General features: G+C 40.9%; 1 protein-coding gene across 1 annotated transcript in view; it reads left to right on the top strand.

Moving 5' to 3' along the window:
• Positions 1 to 21,750, top strand: part of LOC136558119 (cytosolic phospholipase A2 epsilon-like) — a 31,945-nt gene that overhangs the window by 4,806 nt on the left and 5,389 nt on the right. Inside the window, exons 3-16 of the mRNA XM_066552423.1 lie at positions 5,929 to 6,001; positions 9,192 to 9,328; positions 9,801 to 9,932; positions 10,995 to 11,035; positions 12,424 to 12,466; positions 13,288 to 13,345; positions 13,743 to 13,909; positions 14,026 to 14,112; positions 15,099 to 15,136; positions 17,019 to 17,166; positions 18,030 to 18,166; positions 19,114 to 19,336; positions 19,705 to 19,819; positions 20,889 to 21,026. Of these exons, the coding sequence (XP_066408520.1) occupies positions 5,929 to 6,001; positions 9,192 to 9,328; positions 9,801 to 9,932; positions 10,995 to 11,035; positions 12,424 to 12,466; positions 13,288 to 13,345; positions 13,743 to 13,909; positions 14,026 to 14,112; positions 15,099 to 15,136; positions 17,019 to 17,166; positions 18,030 to 18,166; positions 19,114 to 19,336; positions 19,705 to 19,819; positions 20,889 to 21,026 (1,537 nt within the window). The remainder of the gene's footprint in view (positions 1 to 5,928; positions 6,002 to 9,191; positions 9,329 to 9,800; positions 9,933 to 10,994; positions 11,036 to 12,423; positions 12,467 to 13,287; positions 13,346 to 13,742; positions 13,910 to 14,025; positions 14,113 to 15,098; positions 15,137 to 17,018; positions 17,167 to 18,029; positions 18,167 to 19,113; positions 19,337 to 19,704; positions 19,820 to 20,888; positions 21,027 to 21,750) is intronic.

The raw sequence follows: 21,750 nt of genomic DNA, 5'->3' as shown, positions 1-21,750 counted from the left end.
TATAAATGCCCTTGAGAATTGGTAGACAGAAAGAGAGATTTTCAGTGTGATGCATGTCCTGTGGTAATGTGATGAGAATCCAGAAATGTTAAACAGCTGTTAGACATAAACACTAATTTTACAGCTATCTGGAATTAGGTGTAAAGAGTCTCAACCCTCAGATGGTTCATGCTCAGCCTAGTTTCTTTCTGTCATATTTGTTCTACTTAGGGAGGGCAGAGCACTATAAAAAGTCACTGGGTTTTTTTTTAATGAGTGGACTATCCTATTGCTCTGGATACAGTTTTACATATGGAAATAATTTTGAACATTCAGTTGAACAGTTGACGTTTTCAAATAGACCTATTTTTCAAAATCTGAAGGAGTCTGTCTGATTGTTAAACATGTGCAAACACTAAAAGGTGAAGGTAATATTAACAGGGCTATGCAACTAGCCTGAGTTATCAATCAAATAAAACATCTCTGCAGATTTATATAATAAGGAAGATAAATAATAAATAATGCTTTTATTTATTAAATATAATTATACGTGTCTGCATTTATGGGATCACTGTGAGTATCCATCTTATGTTGATCAGTATTTGAAGCTTTTGTTTTTGGAAATGTCTTTCAAGCACAGTATAATGTGCATAGTCTCATTCCTCCAAAGTTTTCTGGGTACAATGATGGATATATGTATGAGGAAGCAATCATCTGAAGGATACAATTCTTATGACCTTGCACATACCTGTCATACTCCTGTGGATGTGGAAAAATTTTCCCTGCTGGAACCAGGGTTACTGTGGCTGTATGTCTGAAAGGGGCTTTTCCATCTGGGTGTTGGCAGTTTAAATTCATTGGTATCCAACCAAGACTTCTGCTACTCCTGATGAAAAGGTGGTCTGATCAGAAGAAGAAATGTTACTAATAAACCCCACAAAACACGCAGCTGGTGGAAAGCACTGCTGTGGCAGCCCTGATCATCAGCATCACCTGCATGCCCACACATAGCCACATAGCTCTCAGCTGAGGTGCCCTCCCCAGCCTGGAGGAGGTGAAGGAAGAAAGCAATTAGAGCATCTTTTCCATCGTGGAGCCTGATTTTGTCAAGAATGAGGAAGAACTTCAGAGAGGTGGCCAAGAGCAGCAGGTCTGGGCAGCCTGCCACGGGGGATCCCGGCACACCCTACAGCATCCCATGTCTGCAGCAAGCTGGGGCAGGGATTGGTGAGTGATGTTCACAGCCTGAAGCATCCTGACTGCAACTGTAAAAAACTCACACACACTCTTTAAGGAGACCTGACTTTCAGACGGCTCAAGATAGACTTTCACACACCACCAGCTCTAGATGCACCATCAGCAAGGAATGATTTGGTCTCCAGCTACTATCTAGTTAAATTAGCACTTGGAGATGAAGAAAGGAGTGCCCTGCAACATCCTGGGAGTGATTTCATCTCAGCAGAATGCTTCTCTGAGCCAGGAATGCAGGAATACCTTAGACAAGGCAAGGTATTGATCTTTGCCAGGAAAGGCTGCTCAGCTAGTAGATGACATAGAAACACATAGAGGAATTATTACTGGGTGATTGCAGGAAAAATGTGTGGATAGAGAGGAAGTTTTTTTTCATGGGTTCCATAGATGACACACGTTTTTTCAGGTTGGTGTGTAGAAATGGCTTTTTCAGCTATTGTAAAAGTAAATTGATTGTGCTAGAGGTACTTTAAATCTTGTCTGATCTTTGCAGGATGGTTTGTGGAATAGTACGCAGTGCAGTTGCATTGGAATAGCTAATAGTACCAGCACACTGTTGCACATAGTTTTCTTTGCTTCCTCGTCACAGTTTTGCACCTAGCATGAGAAAGATGACCTACTCATTAGACCAGGTGAAACACATTCCACATTTCATGTAGAAAATCAGCAGCTGAATATCTGGGTGGAGGATACCTGCTTATTGATGAGGATACAGTTTTCAAACACACAAACTGAATGTAAATTTCAGGCTCTCTGCATTATTCTTCTGTTAGTTTATAACTGCTTTGGAATAAATACCAATCTCAAAAGAGGAACAATCAAGTCTGAGAATGTGTTGACTGCTCACGAAGATTCAAAAGTAAGTTCTCTTCTCTGGATCAGTGTTATTGGATGACTGGTCTCTGTTTTGGGAAGGCAGCTACAATATTCTGCTATCTAATGGAACATCTATGCTAAACCAAGCACCCAACACTAAAAAAAAACCTTAAAAGCATTCACCCAGCACACATTTGACTGTACTGTTGTGGAATTGTGTGACTGGGGTAATATACAGTAAGTGAAGGACTAAATGTTCATACTATTGATATCACAAGCTGGAAAGATGTGGCTAGCAGCTGTCCATGCTGGCAGGGTCTGTTAGATGAAGAAGCCGAAAGGCTGAAGAAAGAAAGCTACTGAGAGAAAAGCAAGTTTAAAAAAAAAAAAGAAAAAGGTAAAGAAGTAGAGTCACCCTCTGGTCTCATGGACTCTTGCCTCATTAAGGATTCCTGCCATTTTAGAGCTCCACAGCCACTTATGACAGGATGTGTTACACAGCTAAACTAGTGGAGTAATTTACAGCAGTGCTTCTTGAGATGGATGCATGCCACACATACCTACATCTGAATATAAGCATGACTTTAAAGAGACTGCAGAGGCACAAATGTTCCAGGAATGCAGACAGCCTGCATCACCAGAGTGCTCATGACAGAGAAATTTCTGTTTTCAAATTCTTACTCCTCAGCTGGGAGAAAGTGGGTATCATTCACATGACAGAGGAATCTCTGACTTATACCAATGTAGTAACTTAGTGCCAAGTATCATACCATGTTGCTCTTCTTTATGGGAAGAGCTATAAAATCAGAAGAAGAGACTGTGAGGTCTGGTTTACATTAGATGGAGCTGCTGTTTGGAGAATCCCAGTAAAACTTCATTTCCCTGGGACTTCAGAGAAACTAGCACTGTACAGCCTACTCATGCACTGGCACCTCAGAGTGCTATACTGCATGCATACTGCATGTTACACACACATGAGCACAAGTTGGGAAACACCAAATTGAAGACAAGCTGACAAGTTGGCAATTTGCTGTGGTGGAAACCTCTCTGTATATGGAACCTCATTAAAAGCAGCAGCTTTTTTTTTTTTTTCTGGTAAAGATATCATAATAGGTGTTAAGCAAACAGAATAACAGAACCTCTGTCTCTTGTTTTATACATGTGTGACTGCTATTTTCTTTGTCTCTATAACTAGAGCCTGGTACATCATGTTATAGTTGTCCCAGCTGCTATTTAAATACATTTCTTTTGTTTAAGATGTTACCGGAATTAATTAAAATAGCAAATCCTCCTGGGAGCAGAAGAACTGGCAAGGCCTGATCCCCGGGTGCATTGTACCCTCCCTCTTGTCCTTGTTACCACCACCAGCAGATGCTGGGGCTGTCAGAACTGACGCCTGGCTCCTGCCTTTCCTCGGGTGGCATCTGCCTCTCCCCTAGTGCAAGCACAGGTCCTGATTACTGCAGCTTCTGTAAGCCACTGATTTTTTTTTTTTTTTTGGGTTTTTTTCAGTAACATTTCAGTAAATCCTTTTGTGATTCCTGTGTCTCTAAGAATTGATTTCCCCATGCCCGATAGGGAAAATCTGGCTAACATGTTAGGAAGTTGTTGCATGGGAACCAGGAAGAAGGTGGTCAGATGGCAGAAACCATCTAATATTCTTTAAAAGAAGAAACCCAGCCCAAGTTTTCTACTATCTAAGAATCAGAAATTGCTTTGCAAATAATGAATTCATTGGTTCTCACTCAAGCAGTGCCACTTGTCAGTGGAAGTGTTGCCAGAGCTGATCCAGGAGCTGGCACCACCTTACACAATCTTTGGAGATAAATGCCTGCTACAATTTCCCCCATGTTTATGCAGAATCTAGGGAAAAATGAGTTTCTGCCTTCTAGGGCATATGCTGAGGTGCCTAAGCTCATTCCTAACATTTGAGTGTGGTGATCCACTTTGCTCATTACCCATCTGAGAAGAAGGGTAAATTAACAGGGTGTAGAACTGTGTTAACATGGGCTATACTATTTCTAAAATCTGAACCAGTGTCTTTGCACAGGGTAGCTCTGAGGACATATCCTTCCACCAGTTGTCTTCAAATTTTAGAAACCGACCTGGATTGCTCCGGTCTGAGCTCAGATCATGTAGGACTGTTAATCGTTGAACAAACAAACCCTTAGTAGTGGCTGCACCACTAGGATGTCCTGATCCAACATCGAGGTCGTAAACCTCCCCGTCGATACGGACTCTCGGAGGAGATTGCGCTGTTATCCCTGGGGTACCTTGGTCCATTGATCAATTTTATTTGGTCTGGATGCTATTAGCACATTGAGGGGTTGCTCTCAGTCTAGAGGTGCGGTCTAATTTTTGAGAACAATTAAAATAGAAGGTAAATAGATTTTGTTGGTTGAATTTCAAGAAGAAGCACTAAAAAAAGAAAAAAGCCATCAATTTCTTGAGGCACATATAAAAGGGGTGGAAACAGCAAGGGGTTTTAAGAACTCTGTAAAAAGATTTTAACATAACACGATATGTTAGAGGAAAGAATAGAGGATTCTAATCGGATATTGGAAAAGTAATTTGTTGTGACGAAAGAGGCATAATTATCTTTCCATCTGTAAATAAGACCCTTTTTTCTCTGTTCTCTTGAGGAAAAAAAAATTGGTTTAAGTGAGGTTCTTCCAGTTTCTGTCTTAACATCTATTTTGTCTGGTTGTTTATAATGGTTATAGGAAGTCTCTTAAGTGCTATAGAAATAGAAGGATGCTCCTAAATGAGAGGAAACCTGTTTATAAAAATAGCAGTTGTCAAAAAGAATGATTTGTGGGGCTCTGCTGTAACCACTTATGCAGATGGAAATGTTTCTAGGAGTGTGAGGAAATAACCATGTGTCACAGCCACAGGAAATGCTGATTTATTTATTGGCTTGGTCAAAATAACCTTTTGCATATAGCTCTGAGCCAGAGACAGGTTTATGGAATGAGCCAGCAGGAAACTATGTTCCTTAGAAGAAGGAACTCACATTTATCTTCTAATAATAAATAGGAAGAGGTCCCTGCAGCCACAAAAGCTGGAGAGACTTGTTTTATAGAAGATTAAGGCCGAGATATTTAAAGGGAACAAAGGAAGTTTAGCACTTTCAGTCTTTATATTTTTTTTGGAGGAAGGTAGTATGTTTTATTTTTCTCCAAAGGCAACCCATACCTAAATCTTTGGATCCTAAATCCTCTGGAAACAATTTGTAGCCATTGGCTTATCTCATAGTTGTGATTTACAAAAGCTCACATTACTATTACTCTTTTTCTTGTACAATTGTAAATTGCAGTAAATCAATGTTTCTGAAGCAGAAAAACACCTCTTAAAAAGTGGTACTTTGGGTTTATCCCACAGGAATCCACAACAACAGATATTCTCCACAGCATTTTTTTTCAATGCTATGGGACCATATGTGTGGTTACTAGGGGGATTGACTGTAACTCTGACTAAGATTGATGGCATTTTGACAACTTCATCATGGTGCCCACCAGTTCATTTAATCTGTTCAAGAGACTTACTGTAGTTATGTTGTAGACTAGACTCAGCAATTTCAGAGTGAAAGGTTTTGCAAGCATCTCACAGGCTGTGTAAATTGTCAGAGATTTATTCCTTTTTGGAATTCAGAGTCTTTTCTGCTCTGATGAGCAATCTGGAACCTCAGAGTAACAAAGCAAAAAGACAGTGAAATATATAAAATGTTAAGACAGCAGAAGCTTCATCCTGCAAAATAGTGAGATAATTGGCCCAAGTTTTACCAGCTGTATTTGTGCTTTGTGGCACCCAGTTAGTTTGCACATTTGTAATTTTTTCCCACCAAAGGCCTATTCAGACCCCCTTTTTACTGTTCCTCTCTAGATAGAATCCTCTCCTTGCTACCTGTTGACCGTAAGGATCATCCGGATGAGAAATCTCCAGCGAGTGGATGCTTGTAAGTGTCTCCATTCTTAGTGGTAACTCAGGAAACGGGCAAATTATATCTTTTATAATTTTGTAACTGCCTTTTCTTCGTGTTTCTGAAATAGCCCAGTGTTTATGTAAACTAATTATTATAAACAAGTCCAGTCTTTGCTGCTGTTTCATTGTTCTCCCTGTGCTTTCTGACTGGTTTCAAGACTTGAATGTGCTTTTGGGAATAAGTACTTTCTGTCAAAGAGAGTTTCTGACACAGGTAGATGAAAGACTCTATTCCCCATTTTCAAAAACAAGGAGTAATTCTGCTGATGGGTTGTAGCACCTTGGGAAATGTGGCTGGGAGGAGCAAACCTTTTCAACATCCTCAGTCTTGGTTCTGACAAAGAGGAATTGAACAGGGAAAAGCTTTTTACAATCATTATGAGCAGGCTAATGCCATCATTAATTACCCTGAGGACAGTTAAAAAAACATACTAACTGAGGGCTGGGTGCTTGTTCCTTTCTAAGGCTTCTGCAGCAGACTTGCAGTTGAGCAAGAGTGTGAGTCACGTGGCAGGAAAGTGGTGGGAAGGGAGTAAGTTGGAAAGGAAAACACCACTGTTTTGTACAAGAACATGGACTCTTCACATGTGCGCTGTGGAGAGGTGTTCCACACAAAATAGACAAGGTGACAGTTTGTTTTGTTTGAGTAAATAGAGCTGTGTGAAAGGATGCCGAAATTAGTTTGAGCATGAGCTTGGCTTGAGTTTGAGCGTAACCCTCCAAAGTCTCTTGATTCTCCTGTTTTGCTGTGAGCAGCAGTGATTGACTCTATAATGTCTTGCACATGAAGAGTCAGGAAAGATTTTCTGAGACAAAGATCTGGATTTACCATGCAGTACCATTACCTTGTGTTTGTCACGTGTTTTTCTGGGAGATGGATCAGAGAATTCCCTGTGTCACAGCTCTGAGTGAGGCAGACAACAGCTGTATCATCGGTCACATCACTGGGCTGCACGCTCTGCACCTCCCTCCTGGTCCATGGCGGTGGCACATGTGTGGTGAAGCAAGAACACAAAAAGGTCTCATCAGGGACTCATCTCAGATCTTCTGTGTGTCAGGCAACAAGGCAAATAATGAGGATGTAGAAACAGATTGTGCAAGCAGAACTGAGGCAACCTTTTGCATTAAATACACAGCTGACTAGTTTGGCTGCATCTACTCATATAATTAAGGATTGCTTGATTAAGGATTGCTTGATATGCTTTGTATCTCAAAGTACAGTTAAGATATACAGGAATGATGAATCACATCAGCAGAATAAAGTGCTTGCCAGCCAAACAGGCATCAGTCATTGATCTGAAATGATAAAGTCAAAGTCATATAGTAGTTACAAAAAATCACCTTTAATGCATTTTAAAATCAGTAGCATTACTTCTAGATTATTCAAATACGTATTTTTGAAATTCCAAAATTCTTCAAAGCATTATTGTCTGCATGGAATTTCCCAGATTAAGATAAAAGAAAAAAAAACACTTGAGGAAACAGAAACTTGAAACAACTTTTACATCCAGAGGGACTGAATAGTCTACAGTCCTTAAGTGTGAAAGTGAAATTATTGAGGAGGACATGGAAGCTCTTGCTACAAAACAAAAGAGGCAAAGAAGGTGAATAAGGAGTCATTTTTCACAAGGAGGCTAAGAAACAAGAGTGGTGGGAAGGTAGAATTAAAGTGGATTATATGACTCTAGACAAGTACAGTGAAATTGCTGTCAGAATCTCATTTTTAAAGCCAAACTAAGATATGAAATGTGAAGTAGAGCAAGACAGGCAGAAGGCTAGGGCCTACTCAATATTTTCCAACCAAACTTCTCCAGTGGAGGAATTCTTATTTTACTCAGTAGGAATATGTTCATTTCTCAACAACTTTTTTTAGAAAAAACAGTTGACAAAATTAAACTTCGTTGTTGTTGTTTCTGCACTGTAATGTTAAAAAGTTGAAAACCAATCATTGAGCTGTCTATTGACCTATCACAATTCATATATCATTTTTCAAGCAGTTACAGATTTTTTTCCCCTCTCACTTGGACAGGAAGGCAGCAAGGCTTCTTGAACACTTTCAACAGCATAAAATGCAGCCTCCAACCAGTTTGAGAGTCAGTAGCTGTAGGGTGACATGGGGCAAAACTTGGTGGAGAAGGAAGGAAAAGAAGAAGAGAAAAAAGGCTTGTTGCAGACAGGCAAGATTTTGCTTTTCCCCACAGGTCAGTGTACAAGCTCCTGTTCCCTGCTCTGCCTGCAGAGTCCTTACCTGCTGCTGAAGGATCTTCTCCATTTACTGCTGCCATCACGTCTCTCTCAAAAGTCTCACATCACAGGACATAATTCTCAAAGCTAGTCACCTTTTGCATTACATAACAGCTGATAATTTTTTTTTTTTGTTGAGAACTGCATCAGAGAGGCTTTCAAGGTGCTGAAGTACCTTGCATAACCTCCAAGAAGAAACACAGTAAATGGCATTTTTGTCTGTAGCTGTTTGAGATATACCATAATTTAAGTGAGAAAGAGGATGTAAAATTCTTCACTAACTTTCTGGTACCTTTTGGGAGAGAGACTTGGTCCCCCTTCTTCCTGTAGGTGGAAGTTAGTTAAATTCCAATGTCTAATTCAGTGAGCCCCTTCTGGAGGAAGACTCTGCCATCACATAGGCCAGGCGTAGCTCTGCAGCTCCTTTCACAAACCCTCACAAAGAACATCACTGAGGGCAAGGCAGAGATGAAGACCTTTTGCAGTTGTTCTCAAAACTGGAGGAGGGTCCCAACCCCTCTTATCAGAGAGCAGCTCAGGGTGAGTGTGTGTGTGTGTGTGTGTGTGTGTGTGTGTGTGTGTGCATGCACACATGAGCACAGGAAAGCTTGTTGGCTGAGAAACTGAAGTGGCTGACTAGAAGAAAAAATTCTCAGTGTTTTTTTTTTAATGCACAATATCAGTGCTGTCTGTAACTCATACAAGGAAGAACAGAAGCCACTTCCTCTTCTAGGTCATCTTGTGGTCAGTGCTTTTTCCCTCTCAGAAGGGAATCCTGGAAAGTTACATTGCATGAGACTTTTCTATCTTTAAATAACTTATGCTTGTTTTTGGTACCAGTTGCTGCAGTAACCTCTCCAGTGTCCTGCAGCTCTGCTGCCTTTGCCAATTAGCAACTGTTTTGCCTCTCCCCTGCCCAGTAAGCCAGGCTGATTGCTATGTGTCTTTGTGGCTGCCGACTGCGACGTGTGAAAGGTCACGCACTAAAACTGTGAGGAACTCTGACAATCCAGTGTGGAACGAAACCTTCTACTTCAGAATCCAGAGTCAGGTCAAGGTAAGGAACCAAAGTTGTCTGCTTGAAGCAGCCTGAAGATTTCGTGTATGTATCTCCTGAACCATGCCCAGGAATTGTTTAAGAGATGGCACACAATAAAGGACTGCTCAAAGCATTTAACAGCAGAGATGACAGAGTTCCTGTGCCTGTTCAATGGTGCTATGTAGGAGGGCCAGAAAGTGAGCTCAGTTTTGAAGTTTTAGGGAAACAAGAGACCGGTCAGAGCCAGATGAATGCAGAATCTGGGAGTTACCCAAGCTGTTGTATAGGTATAGCCAAGGTATTTCATTACAGCAGTTAAAATGAACTGGACAAGAATTAATATGCAGTTCAAGTATGTTTTTGTAAAGGGGGATGATGTTTAATTTCTCAGCTTTTCTTCTCAAGCTTATCCTCAGCAATACTTTTTGCCTGTAGCTAATGATGTCCAGCCTGAGAAACAATAACAAAATTCTTCTCCTTCTTTTTCCAGAATGTGCTGGAGCTCACAGTGTATGATGAGGATTTTGCTACTCCAGATGACCATCTCCTCTGTGCACTCTTTGATACTGCTAAACTTCCACTTGACAGAACAGTGATCCTATATTTCAAACCTAGCCCAAATGTAAGTGCAACTAAGCAACTAAAGCAACTGGGAAACCAGTGGAGAGTTACAGAACAGTCTCAAAATCTTTCAGAACCTGCCATGGATTACTCATCCCAGTAATGAGTGCGTTAATTGCCATTCAAATTATAACCACAAAAATGTGGTTAAAAAAATCTGAATTTGAGAGTCTGAACTCTTCTTTGCAATATTTTTAAATTATTAAAGATCATAGGATTGAAACAGTGCAGTAGGTAGGGGAGGGATCTAATTGCGAGCTACCTCTGAGCAACACCAAGGCCATACAGCTCTTGCAGGGTGAATAATCTGCATATTTTTTTCACCATGTAGTTCATAACCTGAGTAATTCCCATAATTCATAAAGCCCCACCCCTTTGCTTGTATCTGCTTTCACCCCAAAAGGCAAAGATGAATTTGCCCCTGTGTGTATCCCTCTATAAATGGATGACAATTCACTCTGTTTCTCAGTTTCCCATCTATAAAATGGGAAAAATAATCTTGATTCCCTTTGAGATCTAAGGATAAGATCAGCAAAATATCTCACATACAATTTCTTGCTACCAGGGACAAATTCTGGTATCCAAACTAGGTCATTCACAATCAGCTTGTACACATCGACACTGCCTTACTTGGGATTGCATAATAGGAATTCTGAATCACTCACTGTTCTCTGTTTATTATGGTAAAGTAATGGGTGTAAAGTATGTTTAATTTCCAAGATAATAGCAAGTACTGTAAGTCATGGCAGGACAGTGCCAGGAATAGTTGGAAGAAAAGGGTGGAATTCAGAAAATAAAGGAAGTTGCAAATTGTTTTTTTGCAGCAGCTTCACACTAAGAAATATAGGTTGTTTTGGTGATATTGTGAAGTCAGAAGGAGATGAGGAAGGAATCATTTAATCATCTGGCTGAATTGTAGATTGAGGCCACCCAGTCTGAAGTATTTATCACAGGCTACTCATTGCAACCAATAACTTCAATATTGCCTGTCAGGAACTTGGGCTTGGACTAAGGACAAAGCATTATGTAGCTACTTCTTTTAATATCATCTTCTTGCTTTCAGGCCACGGAGGAACTAGAGGTTGAATTCAAATTGGAGGTTGCGTAAGTGATAAAGAGATTATTTTAAAAATGCAAAAATCATTAATGCTAAAACAAAAAAACAGTATTAGAAGTCATGCTTTGGGTATTTCTGTAAAAAAGTTTCAGCCTTCTCCTACATTATTGCTGCAGTCCCCAACACCTGATGGATTAGCATGTTCTGTAGCTTAGCTGCTCTCAACGATGCATCTACCAGTTACCCAGAGAGCTGGGTGGATGCCCCATCCCTGGAACTGGTTCAAGGTCATGCTGGATGGAGCGTTGAGCAACCTGGTCTAGTGGAAGTTGTCCCTGCCCATGGCAGGGGATTGGAACTAGATGATTTTTAAGATCCTTTTCAACCCAAACTATTCTATGATTTATCTACCTGGGGACATTTCAGAAGGTTTTCTGAGTGTTGTAGGCATTCCTGCCTATCAATTTTTCCTTGCCTGTTTCAGGTTATGTATTTGACACAGTTTTAGTGTTGAAACTCCTAGTTAGGTTTTCAGTGTATCTGCAATTCCTTCAGTTTTCCCTTGCAGTACTCTTTGAATCCTAGTAATTGTGTTTTCTTTCTGCCTAACACAATCACAATGGGATGGGAACTCTTGTAAGGATGTAAGGCTCCTTCTCCAGCATGGTCAGCCTGCCACCCATGAATCACCCTTTTTGTCTCTGTGTTGCCACAAGGTAACTAAGGCATGGCAGAAATAAAGTGACTAGCTAAGGCCAGCTCTCATACTATTGGAGAGCCAAGGCCAGAAGTCAAGTTGCTCCACACCATGTCCTGACTTCACATCTCCTTCATTCACTTGAATGATCTGGAAAGTGTTTGGGTTTTTTTCCCATGTAATTGGTACTGGCTGCCCTGTGCCACTTTGAAACAGGCTCCCCAGGGAAGTGGTCACAGCACCAAGCCTGCCAGAGTTCAGAAAGCATTTGGACAATGCTCTCGGGCACATGATGTGATTCTTGGGGTTCTCCTGTGCAGGGCCAGGAGTTGGACTTGGTGTGGATCCTCATGGGTCCCTTGCAACTCAGAATATTTGCATGCCAGCAAATACATGTAACTGTCTTCCCAACAAGGACATGCTGGTGTATCAGCTGAAATACATTTATTTCACATGTTACAGTGAGAAAAATTTGACTGCCTAACAGAAGATTTTTTTTAGATGATCATGAGATTGCACTGTAAAAAATAACCATGTTACACATTGCTCAGCTTTGGTACAGAGATGAGTCTCCTCAGAGCAGTGCTCAGTCCATGCAAGCAAGGAAAGGAGCTTGTTACATGCTTGCTGGGGTCCCCTCAGACTGTTGTTTTTTTAAGTGGGAAGAAAGGGCAACATCCTGGGTAAAGATGAATGGGATTTGTTTAACTTTAAAAAATCCATGTTTTTGTTTCCTAGATCTGGTCCTCATGAAACAATTGCTAGCAATGGAGTGCTGGTGGTATGTGTCTTTCCCAAGATATTTTCTATAAGTGATTCCTTAATGTAAAGGGAAAGGGAGGGTGGGGGTTAAAGAAGCCAGTAGGCCAGTTCTTTCTCTTTCTTTCTTCTTTCCTATTTAGATACATTCAGAATGGGACATTTTATTTACCTGTTCATTGGAGATATCCCATTTGTCCTATACTTCCCTATTTCTAATTTTTCCTTTACTTCACCACACCACACCACACACTCAAACACACACACAGAGACAGAATTTTTCTCTGGTACTAGTACTTCAAAAAGTGTACTACTGTCTATCAGAACACAATGACAAAAAGGCTGTGAAGTCACTTATTGATAATCTACCCAGACCTTTTCTTCCCTTGGGTAAGTTCTGTGTGAAATACTGACTTGACAAAACACAGTATGTTGAAGAAGAGTAAGCACCATAAAAAAAATCAACCCCCAAAATGCTAAAAGCAATGCTTCTTCAGAAAACCCTTCCTACTACTGACTCTTGATCTCTCAGTGACATATCTTTATTTATTTCCTAGTTTAACCCTTTGTATTTATGCTACTATCATGAAAACGGTCCTAATTTTCCTTCTTTTTAAATTCCTCTCACTGTGCTCAATCTTAAGTCATTGTCACACATGCAATTCCTGCAACTCCCTCCAAAGCTTTTCCTTTTCTTTAGTCAGCAGCTAATGGGAAAAAGCCCGGAGATGCCAGGGAATTCAGAACTCCAAGTGACTCCAAGCTGAGGGGTACACAGCTCCCTGTAACAAGGATGGGATGTGATGATCTTTCTCACAAAATCCTGCATTCTGTCTTTCACAGTGTCGTGAACTTTGCTGCTTGGAAGTTGAAGTGGCAGAGAAGACGAAGCAAAAATCAAGTAAAGTTATTGCTTTGTCATCTATTTACCAGTAATTGCATGCTTACTTATGAGAAGATGCACCTTCCATCTAATGTGTTTGTGAAATAAATAGTGCTTAGAGTATTTAGTAGAGTTAATGTCAGGTAAACACATTAGGTTGTTATAGACTCTAATGACCTCATCTAGATATATGTTAACAAGGCCTATTAAATGCACAATAAAGTTGAAATCCCAGTTCTATATCACAGCAGGAATATTCTGAGTCCCTTTTCTGTCAGAAAAGTATCCACTTTGCTCTTTTCCCTGTAGTACCAGCACTTTGCCCTGGGCAAAGCTATGCCATCCTCACCCCACTTTCAATCAAGTGAGCACATTTTTCTGCTTAATCATATTAATCTTTGTTTTGCTACTTTAGAGAAAGAGCTTTCCCTGACTGTGAAGGGCTCCTTTGAGGGCACACAGGATATTGTGCTTGGCCCCAACGGAGTGGTCAGCCCAGCGTGTCCCACCGAGTTCCACTACATCAAGTACGCGGAGCCAACGCTGGATGTCATGCTGCCAAAGAAGAGGCGCTACCACCCTGTATGTTGGAGTGGCCTCAGTGGTGGAGGGATTTTGAGTGGCTCTCAAGAAAGCGGGAGGAAGGAGAGAGGGTAAACCCGTTCCTGGTTGTATCCTAAAGCATGTTGTTTTCCCAGTGGTCCTGTAGGTACAGCACAGAGACGGGCTCCCCAGTCGTGATGCTGAACTCGCTGCCCATGGGAAGGAAAACAACCATTGCAGAGGTAGGCATCCATTCTGGTAATATGTTGGTAATAAAGGGTCACTCCAATAGAGACCATTCCTCATAAGGTTGTCCCAGATGGCCACTAAGAGTGTCAGAAACATTCTGCTCTTCTATTAGACTTTGAGAAAACAGGAGCTTTGTTTCTCCAGATGTTTTCTCCACAGAGACAGGTTGTCCCAGTATTAATCTCCATTATGTGCCAGTAGTGGAGACAGAGACCTAAAAGGATGTAAGAAAATACCGTACTTCCTTCAGATGTTCTTCCTTCAGAACATCTCCCCCTGTTTACCCAAAGACTCACTGACTCCCCCTTTGCTTAGGGTCCAAACTGAAAAGTTGTTCCTTGGGCACAAAATAGGAAAACATCAATAAACCTGTCCTTAGTCAACCATCTATTTAAGAGGACAATATATTGAAATATGCTGAAAATATTAGTCATAGTGTATGTATTTTAAATAATATAATGAGAATATTGATTTTAAAGAGCCATTAAGATATCCTCTCAGAACAAAGCACATTTTATAACTTGATATGAAGATTGGAATAATGATTTTTAAGAGAGGATAAAGTGTGGGCAGAAGCAAATGCAGACTTTGCAGTCTCTTCGCTGTGAGACTATGGCTGGGATGTCAAAGATGTGCTGTGTACTCCAGCATAAAGAATGGAAAAGGCACAAAAATGGTAATTCAGGATGCTGCAGGAAGCTTATGGGTTGTACAGGAAATGGGACCTACTGTGTGAGTCTCAGAAACCTCTTATACCAGGATGCTTAACGGTTTCTTCAACATGGGAGGATTTAGGATCTGTAGGTAGGGGTGTTCCACTAATAATAAGTGAATGCTTTTGGAAATATATGCCAAGATCTCAGACGTTGAAGTTTGTCATTGCCAGACCTTACTGGGTTATAAATCAAGCTCTGACCCCAAGACAGAAAGGGAAAATAGAAAATTTAAAATTTAAAAATTACATATTCTTGCTTTCCAGGAGAAAAGATTTGACTTGAATGTGACAGCAAAAACTTGGTAAGAGATTTTCTTTTATTCCTTTATACTTGGTTCATTGATTTTCATATTGTTTCAGCCGCATGGAAATGATACAAACAAGCATTCTCAGTCTGCAAACTAGAATGTACTTATAATAAAACATAAAATACATGCATAATATATAATACATAATTAGCCTTAGGAAGATTTGGCTTTAATCCATTGATAAAGCATTAAATAAACATGTGTTTATTTCAGCATTATCCCTTTCATTCTGACCACAGAATATTTTCTTTGGTCAATGTCAGTCTCTGAAATTCACAAAAATAACAAAGCTAGCTGACAATGACAAAAAAGGAATAGTCAGATGTAAACTTTTTGTTTAATCGGGAATTAAGAATTATTTTTGCTTTACTGTTAATATTCAGTGGTGATGAACCTTGTATTCTGTTAAATCCAGTTATACTATATATTGAGTAGAAAGTAAGGTAAACAAGTTAACTTGTGGTTTGACATCTGAAGACATGCTTCTTAATACTCATCAGTAAACATGGAGATACTTCAGGTTATCCATAGCTATATGGAACACATAGAATTGGACAAACTGGTATTTTTGTGTGTGTGTGTCTCACTAAGAAATAAAAGGAAAAGAATAATTTTGAAATCAAACAGAGTTTTCTGTCATTAATTTCAAAACAGCAAGTGGTCAATGATAACAGGAAAATCAGTGTTATACCACAACAGGAAAAACAGCTTCTGCTTATTTATTTTATTTTCAGAGAACTTTAGAAACAGTTTGTTTGGATCGTGATTTACAATACAAACTGGCTTTTGCAGCTCCACCTAACTCAATTCCCATTGTGTGAATTAATTTACAAATAAGGTTATAATAGTTTATACAAACTTGATTTTATCCAAATTTGGTGGTGGAGAAAGCTCATAATTAAATTTCTTTACTAGTTTCATAGGAATTATGGACCCAGTAGAAGAGAGAGGTTGTGTCACTGGAAGAAAAAGCAAACCCCTGGCATTTGGCAATGTAGCTCTGACCTGACCATGACCATCTCTTGCCTATTGATGTCTTGTAGGAGCAGGGCAGGAAGAACCAGGAGGGAGATTAGTGAGCAGAAGATCAAAAAAGCCCAGGGAAATAAACTACAATTGTGGGGCCTTAAGCAATGTCTTATTCAATTTCAAAATAGACTCCAGTGAAATCTTCCTCTGCAAGAAGATGTGCCTTACAATTTTTGTCAAGGTTGATGTGGAATAGAACTTCCAGCGTTGATCCCTGAAACAGCCTGTGCAGGTGTAGACACAGCAGAGCAGCAGGGGTGAATCCTGCCCGGTGACCCTTCTCTGCCCATCCAGGGGCTGATGTTACCCAGGTCTCTCCAGCCAGCTGGGCTCCGCGGCCACCCTCCCCAGCCGTGCCCACCGCTAGAGGGGGGTGCGTTCCCACTCCAGTTCCTCAAAAGGAGAATTTTCATTCACATTCAATATGCCAGCCTTTGGAAACTGGGTGTTATTTTCAGATTTTGAATGAGGAAATAACCTGCTACATGGGAATCAGTGGGAATTGGGAATTAAATGGGAGTCAATACTTTCACTTTTTACCGTTTCCATGGATTTTCTAAGCTTGTCAATCTTTCAGTTGTAGAATATTTATATAAATATCTTTTTATTTGTAAACACTGTACATTGTTTCTTCCAGTTTTCAATAATTAGGAAGGATGGCACTAGTTAGTCTTACTAATTGACACGAGTTTCATACTTTTAAAAATAGTAAAATTATTCTCTCTTGCTCCTGTCATTTTGCATCATCCTGTTTGAAGGGAAGGGTGCTGTAAATTATCGTTGATCAGCATCCTAAGATCCATATGGGTGTGTTAATATTTGATATATGTGTCTGTTTTTATCTTAGCAATTGTTCATGCCACCAGGACCTGGACATGCGCTTTGGGTTTAACTTATGTTCTGAAGAGATGGCTTTCCTGGGGAAAAGAAAGAGATATGTAGCAAGTGCTCTCAAAAATGTTTTTCACCTACCACACGATCTGCAGGATCAAGAAGTACGTGTGTGCTGAGGGGATAGAACTTGAATCTCAAGTGTTTTCATGTACTCCTGTAGATGAGTGGTCAGCAAAACAGGCCACACCTATCTGTTGTGCAGGTACCAGCTGGTCCAGTGTCTTAAGTACATTTGCTTCTGCTGCCAAGGTTTGTTATTGAAAACACCATTTGCAGTCACCATCCTTCATTACTATCAATTTGGAATTTTTCATAGTTGAGGTGTGTTCATTCCTGTCAGGCTGAGTTGTCACTGCCTTGGTTCAGAAATACAGAATGCATTCCATGGCAAAGATTTTTTTTTTCCTTTATTCCAGTTTCACTACTTTGTGAGAGTTTAGGACAAACATCTTTGAGTGCCTCTTATATCTTCTCTTTCTTGCAGTTTTGAAATTCCTTAAAATAATATAATTTATTTTAAAATAACTTCAAGATACTGAATAATAACAGCATTGCTGAGGGTAACTTCACAGTAGCTGTGAACTGAGTATTTCTTCACGGGATTGGCATGCAGATTTTCATACAGAAGTAGTCAGTGTGTGAAGTAAGAGTAGTGGAGTGAGTGATGCATAGATAATACATTGTTGCTTCCACAGAAGGTTTATTCTTGTTCATCTGTGCCTGCATTTGCCTTAGAGATGGCCAAGAATCCAAGTTTGGGTTAATCTCTGAACCCATGTTTATCCAAAGGGAAATAAGTGGCAGTAGCAGTTGTTGCTGGGTTTTGGAGTCTTTCCTTCTGAATAGGGACCTGGGGTCTGAGATCAGGACCTGAGCTGGCTGTGATGACCAGACCCCATTGCAGTGCGGGCTGCAATGTTGAATGCTGTCAGCATGAACATCCCATCCTCCCTCTGCCCTACAGGTCCCCACCGTGGCTATCATCACGACAGGAGGAGGACTGAAGTCAATGACAGGGTTGTATGGCAGCCTCATGGGACTCAAGAAGTTAAATCTCCTGGACTGTATAACATACATCAGTGGGCTGTCCGGCACCACCTGGTAAGCCAGCTCGAGTAGGAGGCCTGACCAGGCTTTCTGAGGGTCACACTGCTGCAGAGAGTACCTTCTAAAAGCAGATAAGATCAGATTTTCTTCAAACATAATATAAACAAGTTTCTCAGTAACAGGCCATTGAGTACTAGCTTGATTTAGTGCATGCTTTTTCTGTAAGCAGCTCTTTACTGTGCTTATCAACTCCACATGTGCAGCAGTTAAATGTGCATATGACAATTGCACTCATCAAGATGCTTTTCAGATAAGTAGTTACTGTGAATGTAACTGTGGATGCCCATAGCGTCATGCCTCTTCCTTTCTCCACTGAATCCCAGCTATTGTGGTCCCATTAATCTCTGATACTGGCTGTGATTTCTAGCTGGAAAAAAACTGCTGGACAGTGAACACTGGACCCTGCAACCTGCCAGTGTTGTGTTTCCCTGGGCAGTGTTATTCCCTGCTCACAGGACCTACAGCTTCCTAATGTCTGATTGTCCCATGCAGAGGAGGTTGGTTAAAAAATAGAGGTCAATGTTAAAATAAAGCATAGTGATATCATAAGATTAAGTGAGTCAAGGCAGGAGACAGCAGCTAATATGAATGAATTTAAGGTTCCGAAAAACAAGCAAAGAAAATTTATTATAATTTTCTGCCTAATTGATGCTTCACAAATATATCTATGTTCACACCTGGCAGTTTTATCCCTTAAGGTTCTGCCAGGGAAGCTTAAAAAAAAAGGGTTAAGAACATAAAAACCCCACCTCTTTTTTAGTGCCATTTTTAAAAACAGTCATAGAAACTCTGAAGTGCTCATTCTGCTGGATGGAGCAGCTAAACCAGAGTATGTGTGAGCAGAAGGGAATCCATAATGTAAACTTCTGTTCTGAAAGCACAAAATGTCCAGTCGTCGTTTTCTCCTTTTAACTTTTGCTGTCTGCATTGTCTTTCTCCAGGACAATGGCCAACTTATACAGAGATGCCTACTGGTCACAGAAGGACCTGGACTCACATATTGGTGAAGCCCAAAAACAAGCAACAAAATGCAAGATGGGCTGTTTCTCTATGGATCGCATGAAGTACTACAACAAGCAGCTTTGCCAGCGGAAAGAGGAGGGATACAGGACATCATTCATAGATCTTTGGGGTCTCATGATTGAGTACTTGCTAAACGATGGGGTATGATGGCTATTCCATTTCTTAAAGAACCATGTGTTTTTCCTGTAGTGGATGGAGAGGAAATTAGTCCATCCTTTCAGAGAATGTACCTCAAAACAGACGGGAATTCTCTGTGTTAACAAAATAGCACATTGTAGTGGTTTTGGTTCGCCCAGTCATAGAGGTGTGCAGAAATAGCTGTCTCCCTCCTCATCTCTTTATGAATCCATGCACAAAGCCAGGCTGGAGCCTGGGACCCTGGTCTGTCATGGTTGGTGGGGGTACCTGCAGTGCTCTGTGTGGTGGAGCTGCCAGGGTGCATCCTCCATGCTGGGCCAGTGAATTCACCATGGGCTCCTCTCATGTGAACATTTTTTCTTCAAAACCAGAAAGACCCCCACAAGCTCTCAGATCAGCAAGAAGCACTGTGTGATGGCCAGAACCCACTGCCCATCTATGTGTCGGTCTGCGTCCGGGATAGTTACAGCACCAATGATTTCAAAGGTAAGGATGTTGTTTCAGATCCTCTCAGGCTAAAATCGGCAGCTGAATTCATGTTATCACTCTTCTCTTCTTGCTAGCACTTGGAGAAAACAATCCTGATGTGTTAGTTGCTATTTGGAGAAATAACCATCGCTTCCATACCTTACAATTTTAATACAAGGGTTTTGGGGAGCAGCATTTCCCTGTCTCAACTTACGCAGTAGAAATTCTGCCAGAAAGGCCATTTTGAGAAATATTGGAATTATCCAATAATTGCTTTTTCTCAATGGCTAGTTATTGTTTCAGTATGAAGAAGCCCACATAGTTATGGTAGAGTTTGGGAAGGCTCCCAACTGAATCTGTTGCTTTTCTCATTGTTTTGTTTGTTTGTGTTTCTTTCCTATGGAGGATCAGAAGGAAGAGAAGGGGAAGAGAAAAATTCAGATCAAATTTTTTATTGTTGAGGCAAGAAAATGAACCGTTTCTGAAATGAAAAGGAAATTACAGTCCATGACATTTCTGTCCCAGTTTTCACTCACACTGCAGTTATATCGGACAACTGAACTTCACTTGGAGAGGATATCCAAGAAAGTCAAGAACTAGTTGTATTTCCATTAGTACCACACACAGAGAGTATCATTGGTCTCTTACAGAAAAAATAATTTCTGAGGAGCTGAGTACCCACCTTTGTACATAAACAATTATTTAGGGAAGATAAATTAACTGTATTGGTGAAGTTACTGGTCACCTGGACATGGTGTACAGAAGGGCAGGGCAAAACTACCTAGGTGCTGGAAAACCCTGGACTGGTGTGTGCACATGGGGTCTGCAAGGCCTGGAGCCTTGCCATGCCCCCAGTGTGGCACTTGTGCCACCAGCAGCACCACCATGATCAGCACAACTGCTCCTACCTCCTCATCGCCACCACGCCCAAGCTCAGACACCTCCCTGGAGATCTGTGTTTGAGAGTGAGGCTTTGCAAAGGCAACATATTAAACATAACCCAGACCAATGTATGCCCAAGCTTCCCCTCTCCCCACACCTGTCTGGGAGCCCTCTAAATGTCCTGTTGTGGCTGTATTTATTGCAGAGTGGGTGGAGTTCACTCCCTACGAGGTGGGACTGCTGAAGTACGGCGCATTTGTTCGCACGGAGCATTTCGGAAGCGAGTTCTTCATGGGCCGCATGTTAAAAAAGCTCCCCGAGTCCCGCATCTGCTACCTTCAAGGTGAGGTATAGTGCTCTCCTGGCACAGAGGCACTTTGGAGGGGTGCAATGCTGTTAACCAATGGGCAGATAGTTCTGTCCTAACATGCTGGACACTGCCTGCAGGGAAATGGGAGTGGTAGTTTATCCAAAAGAATACAGTAAAAAAACAGCAATTTTTTTTAGTTTCTTGTCACTGTCTTGGTAGATGAGTTGTCCGTCTTAGAGATGGAATAGATGAAGATCATTAATTCTTTCATTGTAAGTAGTAACTTCTGCTTTTTTGCCTATTCTTCTGATTCCTCTCTGAATGCACTCCAACCTAAGTCCAATTGTAATAGTCAGATTTAAATTTACAATGACTGGTGGTATGGTGTCACTCTGTTTTGTCAACAGAGCCACCAGTGCCCTTGTGGCAAGGCAGAGAGGGGTAATCTTGGATGGAGAAAACAGTGTACAGTGGAGCTGGAGCCTGCTGCATGTGTGAGCCTTTACAAACTGTGGTGTGAGATCTTGTCTTACAAACAAACATCTGAAAAGCCAGTTCATCCCCTTGTGAAACAATTCAGGGTGTTGAAAGAGTCACTACTCAGAGTAGGTACAGAAAAAGACAAACTGGAGAAAGAAAGATGGGGATTGAAATTATGCGTTTGTGGTGTATGTGTTATCTGAATTCGTTTTGCCTCTTGAGCAAGTGTGTCTTTTTTTCTCCTTTACTTGCCTCACATTCTTTGCTCTCCTTACCA

Source organism: Molothrus aeneus, chromosome 6, assembly GCF_037042795.1.
Source record: "Molothrus aeneus isolate 106 chromosome 6, BPBGC_Maene_1.0, whole genome shotgun sequence".
Taxonomy (NCBI): Eukaryota; Metazoa; Chordata; class Aves; order Passeriformes; family Icteridae; genus Molothrus; species Molothrus aeneus.
The sequence above is the reverse complement of the archived record's forward strand: the minus strand, read 5'-3'. Positions and strand labels throughout refer to the sequence as shown.